At 50.1% G+C, this 8,047-nt stretch overlaps 1 protein-coding gene across 1 annotated transcript in view; it reads right to left on the bottom strand.

Annotated features, from left to right (window-relative positions):
* CDH20 (cadherin 20) overlaps positions 1-8,047 on the bottom strand; it is a 264,681-nt gene that overhangs the window by 1,476 nt on the left and 255,158 nt on the right. The window contains exon 11 of the mRNA XM_004703023.2: positions 6,434-6,685. Within this exon, the coding sequence (XP_004703080.1) occupies positions 6,434-6,685 (252 nt within the window). The remainder of the gene's footprint in view (positions 1-6,433; positions 6,686-8,047) is intronic.

The following is an 8,047-nucleotide window of genomic DNA, read 5'->3' as shown; positions in this document are numbered from 1 at the left end:
GGGTGTGTGTGTGACAGGTGGTTATTGGTGTGTGTGTGTGTGTGTGTGTGTGTGGGTGACCCCAAACCTTAGCAACAGAGAAACCCGGTAACTGCGCCGAGGGACAGGGCGGGGTGGTCTGGGCGCCAGAGCCAGCATTTCTGGAAGGGCCTCGATTCCAAGCTGCCTTCCAGGTCCCTCTGCGTCGCCGGCCTCACCGCCACTGTGAGTATGCCAGCTACCCCTAGCATGTCCCGGGCACAACGCCCTGCGTCCGGTCACAGGGGCCCTGGTGGCCCAGGGGCTGACTACAAGGTCGGCAGTTCAAAGCCACCAGCCACTCTGCTGGAGAAGGAGGAGGTTATCTACTCTCGTGCAGAGTTCCAGTCTCGGAACACCGTGGGGCGGCTCGACCCTGCCCTGTAGGGTGGCCTGAGTGGCATTGGGCATTGACTCTGTGTTTTGGAGACGTGTTAAGGACCAGATCTTGTCCTCTTCGTCATCGCGAGTAGACAGCTTTCCTGTTATAATGTGGAAATCTTATTAGGTAGGTGCAATCTGCCTTATTACATTAGCATCACAATTGGATTCTATTCTATAAATATAATATGCTAATGCTTGTTGAGATAGATGCATATGCATATAGAGGCACATGCTAAATATGAGCCAACGGCATAGTCTTTTTTACCTTGTCTAATAAACAAGAGGGAGCATCAAGTGACCCCTCTCCGGTAACTTGATTCCCCCCGAAAATCCTTCCAAATCACAGGGGGTGGGGGTGTCAGGTAAGGGAAGTAGGGGGATGTGACTTCCTGTATCCAAAGCAAGGAAGGGACCCGAGCAGTCATATTTTATATGATTCATCACATGATCAAAGAAACACCATGCTGTTAGATGTGCCCTAGCAGGTTTGGTGAAAATGTTTATCCCGGCGAATGCATTTTTACCCCTAGGGTGTGCCCACTGGGGTTCAGAGGAGAGAGCTCTCATTCCATTGAGCTGTTTCTCTCTGACTAAAAACGGTTTCCAGGAAGTGGGTGGAAGTTTGAGCTGGAGAAGCGCTATTGATTTTTTTTTCTCTCGGGCGTGCTTGGTGACAGCCGGTGACAGCGACAGCTTGACAGCACTGCAAAATAAGGCCCACTTATCCAAGGGGGAAGCAGACCGGCGGGTGCAGTCATCTGTGCTGCAACAGATCCAGGGACAGCCCCTAAAAGTCACCGAAGGGCCTTTGGGGAAATACTTGAATGGAGAGTGAGAGTTTTGTAAATTGCAATTAATGCTGTTAATACCAAATATTATCCCCAATAGTTTGGGAGACTGGATGTATACACAGGAAATAATGATGAGCTCCTTTATATTTTCTTTATGTGCAACAATCGGTGCGGTCTCTAAGCACTGTGGGGTTGGAGAGAAACCAGTAGGGCTTTAAGGAGTGGAGTGGGGGCTTGAACTGGATCTGGATGGTCGGTGTGATGGGGTGGAGATAGGCAGGAGTATTAGGATGTGAGGTGAATGTGCTGCCATTGTGAGATCCAGTAAACAATGACTAAATCTAACTCGTCTTTATGCACAATGGGAGTTAATAGGGTTAAATATAATCATGGTTTCTTCTCTCATAACTCTGCCATCTAAGCAGATTGTAGACATACAGCACTGATTGTATCAGCCAGAAATGAAAAGGACTGTCAGAGCTACAAGTACAAAACCCAAACCCATCAGAGCATCGGGATAAGACAGAATAGAAGTGCTTCATTGGGCCTCTGAGGCTGCAATGTTCCCACAAGTGGACTTTCTCCCTAGGGACAGCCTGGAGGTTTGAAACACCAACCATTCAGTTAGCCGATGAGTACTTAACTACGGTTCCACCAAGAATCCTTTGAGCTACCCGTGTTGCCAAAAGTGTGCAGCGGCAGGTCTGTGAATAGTGCCAGGGAGCGGGGAGGGGCAGAGCTTGCGGGCTAGAAAGGCGTCTCCAGGATGATGTGGGACCGTAGGGTAGTTGGAAACCATTAGGACTCAAAATCTGAAAAGTGTGTGTGTGTGCTGGAGAAAAGTCTAGTGGTAAATGGAGTTCCCAGAACTCTTCTAGATCTCGGACTAGAGTGGAGGGAGCCAGAGGCGCCCAAGACTGGGGCATGGAGACTCAGGAGCAGCACGGAGACAATGGGGCACCTCCTCCTCCTCTGGCCCCAGACGTTGGGACTGTGAGAATGAGTGGCAGGCAGACTTCTTTGTCCATGGAGGCAAAGGTTAAGGGATCATGTGACTGAAAGGTTGAGGACCAGAGAAAGACTTGGCTGCTGGTGGGGGAAGTATTGCTGTGGAGCAATGGCTGGATCTTTACTGTTTGCTGATTCTGACTTGCAGTAACCTGCCAACTCTCTCAGTTAACCCCCTTATTGGGGTGGGGGTGTGTGAGAAGAGGCCCGTGCCTTGAAAAACAAAGATCATTATGTGTCTTAATTTTGAGGTAATTTGATTTAAATAAAAAGTGCTGCACAATACCCTGAAAGTAAAATTTTTGGGGGAAAATATCACCCGTCACTTGAGAGATTTCGGTGGTAGAAAATCAGGAATTCGATGGGTGTTTGCATTTTAGGTCCCACGGTGACTCTGAATCGACTGGGTGACAGTGGGCTTGCTTTGGTGAAGCAGAGTGTGGAAGGCCTGTGAGACCTTCCGGAAAGTAGATGCACATTTGAGACTGAAACCTCCCTGCCTTCACAAAGTCAGAATTCAATATGTTTCCTTTCCTACAAAATGTGTGGTATTTTGTTAACAACTCAACTGCCATTCAAGCCTCTGGCTACCCTAAATTGCGCGAAGGGCATGCTGGCTTAGTTGTGGGTGGAGCCTAAAAATACTTGTGCTTGAATCCATGAGAATGAAACAACAGCTCTTCTCAGTTTAGCTCCTGAACACTTTCTATAGATGTAGTCCATTTCAAAAGACGGCACCGTGGGTTTAGACCTACTGCCGTCAAGAGTCTGCTCTGCGGCCACAAACCTTTACCAGAGCAGATAGCTGCGGTTTCCTCCTGTTCAGCCCGTCATGGGTTTGATCTGCCAACCTTGTGGCTAACAGCCCAGTGCTTATGCAACAGCTCCACCAGGGTTTCTTATGGGCTTGGGAGTGATGAACTAATAGTCCCTTGCACAACCTCCACTGCTAGCAGCTGTACAGCAGTCTGTTAGTAATGGTGTCTCCTTACATGGGGCCAGGGTGAAGTTAGAACTTAGGCAGTTTGCAAAGACAGAGGAAAGGCAACCTGTCCTGAAATTTCTCCTGGGAGCTCAATTTTTAAAGGCTTTACCTTTCTGTACTCAAGGGTGTCGAGTGCCACCGTGTGGACACACACAGAACTGCAGGAATATGCTACCTGTCAGGATAGCAGGGAACCAGAAATCTTAATTTGCTCTAATGCCAGGGTTCCTTCCACAGGGCGTCCCTATGAGTCAGCAAGGACTCGATGGCAGGGAGTTTTGAGTTTTTTGAAGAACTTAGAAGGTTATTTATATTACACTCCCTTCATGTAATTGAACCACATCTCCTATGCTAAAGGCCCACATAAACAATTCTTCAAGTGTTAGCTGTTGGCTCTCTGAGGAACGTCTGTCATTGGTCTGGCCGTATCTCTTGGTGTAAAGGTGAATGTAGAGTTCAAGGATGAGGGCTGTGGACATCTGCACGTCTATTCTAAAAAATACAAGTGCTTTGCTGTATTCCCTGATGGGAAGTGAAGATTTCTTCTGCGTTGGATACTATTACCATTCATGAAGTCTCCCTTTCTCTAAGTAAGGTACATTAGCTATGGGTAAATTCAACCAGAAGAGTTGAAATATATGTAGCTGTTTTCCTGGTGTCAAGAGTGGGTCCAGGCATTTATGTTACTATTATTTTTTTTGGTGAGGGGTGTGGAGCTAGCAAACAGCAGGTCATATGGTCTTAAGCACAAGGGAGCTGCTTGGCTGCTTCACAGTGTGATTCATGCTTAAAAAAAAACCCCTACTCCCATCCAGTTGCTGCTGACTCTTAGCAACCCTATATGACAGAGTAGAACTGCCTCTAGGTTTCTGAGGTTGTAACAGTCTCCTGGGAACAGATGGCCCTAATGTTCTCCCTCGGGGCAACTGGTGGGTTTGAACTACCAACTTTGTAGTTAGCAGCCTAGTGCATAACTTACAGTGCCTTCAGGGTTCCTGCTCTTCCACTAGCAGAAGTATCCTGGGCCCGGTTTCGTCTCTGCACACTGGTAGATTGCCACGTGCCTGCCCCAGACAGCTTATTCCCCAAGAAATCCATCTTACCTCTCTGATCTACTCCAGGGAGTATGGGTCCTCAGGGAAGTCGTCCTGGAGCACCCATCCTCCCTGCACCTCCTCAGGACACCCTGCCCCTCTTCCTTCACTGTAACACTTGTCACCTGATATACCACAGCAGTTTCGTGCATATTCACTTAGATGTACTCTGTCTGAATGACGATGCAAATTCCTTGATGGTAGGGATCTAAATAGGCTCACTACTTTCTCTAGTATCTGAAGCAGTGCCTCCCCTACAACAGGTGCTCAGCATCAACTTGTTAAGTGAATGGTTTTAGAGGATGGGTGTTTGGACACAACTAGAAAAACCAAACTCACTGCCATCCAGTCAATTCTGACTCAGCTACTGTAAAGGACAGAGTAGCACTGCCCCGGTAGATTTCCAGGACTATACATATTATGGGAAAGCCTCATCTTTTTCCCAGTTTTGACACAGGAGGTTGGAAAGGCCAGGCTAGGACACAGCTAAGGTAGAATTGGCTCCAGTCAAAGCCCAGGATGGTGGATGAAGGTGGGAAGAAAAGCTACTCATGAAGGAGAGCAGAGCTCTGAGAGGAGGAGGGGGGAGCCTGCCAGAATTCAAACTTATGTTTTTGCTCAAGTTTTGTTCTGTTAGTTGGCCCATTTAAGTCCTCTTAAGCTTGTCCCTTCAGCACTCTCCCTTGAAGCGTGCCCTTGGTGTTCTGCTCCTGGATCATGAGCCCCAGGAAAGGAGACCCACACTGCCCTGCAGCTTGTGGCACCAGGGTGGTACAGCAGAGGCCTCTGCCCCTGGGAAACCTGAACAGGAACTCGGGGCAAGTAGGAGGCATCAAAAGCTGCAGAGTCCGATTCTAGCTGCCCTGTAAGTAGAATCAGCTTGGGAACAGTAGGCTGGAGACCCCAACCCCAAACCAAACTCATTGCCATAGAGAGGTCTCGACTCAAAGCAACCCTTTAGGGCAGGGTAGAACTCCCACTGTGAGTTTCGAGACTGTAACTCTTTACGGGAAGGGAAAGTCTATCTCTCTCCCAAGGAGCACCTGGTAGTTTCCAACCTGGACCTTGTGGTTAGCAGCCCAACATGTAACCACCACGCCACCACCACGCCACCAGGGCTCCGTAGACTGCACACATGGAAGGTTTTTCTGGGTGAGATCAGTTGCGGCTTTGGTCTTAGGCCTGGCCCAGCCATTTAGCAAGGGGTCTTCCCTCTCTGAGCCACGTTTGCTGCATGGTGAGAGGGTGTTTGCTTTCAGGGTACAGTGTGCAGTGCGGCCAGTTGAACATCAAAGCCATGCTACAGTTCCTTCCTCTCCACCCCTGGTTGTAGGTGTAAACACCCTGATTGGACCAGCTCTCAACTGGTGCGTGAGTGTGGGGGCCTGTCTTCTGCTCCCAAACCTGAAAACAAGCAGGTGCTACTTCCTTGACTCCTGGCAGCTAGTTCACAGGCTTCATCAGGGGCGAGCCAGGGGTGGTAGGGCAGGGTGCCCTGAGCAGGCGAGGCTGTGTAGGCTAGGACTGCTGCTGTTGTCATGGTCTGAGGCGCCCAAGTCCTGCACTTGGGGATGGTCAAGGGAGGGCACCAAGGTCCTGAGGCGGGGCTGTGTATGCCAGCCTTGCTCTGTCTCTGGGGTCCTACACTGATCCCTGTGTGTGTAGCTACTACTTAGCTGAACTGAAGGGGCTGGACCAGGAGTGGGCAAACTTTTGAGAAGGAAGATCCCATCCTCTCTCTCCCTCACACCCATTTAAAAATCATTCATAAAAATAGATGTTTACAAACAAATGAAATCGCCATTATCTGAATAATATGCCTCCAAATTTTCAGGTACTTCAGCACCACATGTCTGTACTGAAAGAGTCACCGTTTGCCCACCCGTGGTCTAGAAGAAGAGGTCCTTTCCTGTCCAAAGTAGTACTGAGGCTCTGCTTTTGTGCTGAAGTCCCTCCTGAGAGGGCTGTCAGAGAGGTGTCTGTCCTATGACTCTCAGCACTGCGCCAGTCCCCCGGCGCTTAGTTGGTGCTTGCTGACTGCGGCCTTACGAGGCACAAGGCCCTGTAAGAAGGGATGCTGTGCTCGTCTCTGCCTTTCCCCCACCCCATCTCTGAACTTTCCAGAAGCCCAGCACCCTTGGTCATGTACTTACCCAGCAGCACAAATATGCAGGCCAGGATGGCAATGAGGGCGCCCCGGCTCAGGCTGACTGGAAGCATGTAGGCCTCGGGGCTGCAGGACATGACGTGGCCACCTTCGTCACAGCTGCACACCTGGACGGTGAGCGTGCCCGTGCTGCTCAGAGCCGGCTGCCCATTGTCCAAGATCTGGATGGGCAGGTAGAAGATGCTCTGCTCCTGCTGCCTGAAGCCGGACCTCCTGGTCAGAATCCGGGCAGTGTTGTCTGAGGAGGTCAGGGGTCCAGGGCGGGAAGGAGGGAGAGAAAAATGGAAAGGGGAGGAAAAGTGCAAGACCCAATCAGTGAACTGATTTCTCGGGTGGGAGGGGGAGCCAGGGGCAGAGCGGTCTGTGGACAGAGGTAGGGGCAATCTTTCTGTGCAGCCACCGCAGTCCCGGCCTGGGCTTGCATTTGCATTCAGAAGCCCAGATCTTTATTTGCTTCTAGGCAGAGCCCAGAGGCCATGGCAAGAAGCCTTTTTTTCCCCCTCTGCCTGCCTTACCTTTGGGACACAAAAGTGCCCAGGGCGAGCTGTCAGACTTCAGATCCAACTCAAATGTCCCCAGGAATGTTTGACAGAAACAAGCAATTACGGGTGACTCATGGGCCCTTTGATGCTGGTCAGCAGCTTCCCGAGGCCCTGCTGCTGCTCTGCGCCTAGACCCCCACTGTTGGTGGCAGGTAGCTTGTCTTTGCCCCTCTCTGCCTTGGCTGGGGTTCTCTTGATATCCTTTCATGCCCCTGCAATGAGTCACCAGGTCCTCCAGTGCTCTTTGAAGAACCTCAAAGAGGTTCATCTCGCCGGGGCATTTTGAAATCCCCCAGTCACACGACATGCTCCTTTATTCCCTCTTCTTGGGGGGCTGAGGGTAAGCATTAAATGAACTCGGTGAGACTCCATACCTGATGAGGAACACTCATTTCCCCTGCCCCCACTCCCCTCTCACCAGTCTTAAAGGGGGTTCATCCAAATGGTTAGGTGTGGTTGAGTTGGTTCCGACCCGAGCGAACCCCATGCACAACGGTGGGAAACACTGCCAGGGCCTGCGTCATCCCCCCAACTGTTCCTGTGCTTGAGGCCCATCATTGCAGCCACAGCGTCAGGCCATCTCCTTGAGGGTCTTCCTCTTTTTCGCTGCCCTTCTACTCCACCAAGCACGATGTCCTTTTCCAGGACTGTGTTTCTATAAAGCTGATAGGTATATTTATATTAGGCTCATATGATCTAGGAGCCCTGGTGGTGTGGTGGTTACGCATTGGGCTGCGATCCACAAGTTCAGATGTTTGAAACCCCTAGCTGCTCCGATGTTTGAAACCCCAACTCCTATTAATAGTTTCAGTCTCAGAAACTCACGGGGGCAGTTCTACCCTGTCCTATAGAGTTTGTTATGAGTCGCCATTGACTGGATGGCAGTGAGAGTGTCATAATCTGGAACTTAAAAACAATTTAAATCATTTTATTAGGGGCACATACAACTCTTATCACAATCCATACATACATCAGTTGTGTCAAGCGCCTTTGTACATCCATTGCCCTCATCATTTTCAAACATTTGCTCTCCATGTAAGCCCTTGGCATCGCTCATT

The sequence above is a fragment of the Echinops telfairi genome, unplaced genomic scaffold, assembly GCF_000313985.2.
Source record: "Echinops telfairi isolate 266 unplaced genomic scaffold, ASM31398v2 ScPeMD7_7400;HRSCAF=8409, whole genome shotgun sequence".
In the NCBI taxonomy this organism is placed as follows: Eukaryota; Metazoa; Chordata; class Mammalia; order Afrosoricida; family Tenrecidae; genus Echinops; species Echinops telfairi.
Note: the sequence above shows the minus strand (reverse complement) of the source record. Positions and strands in the feature narration are given on the sequence as shown.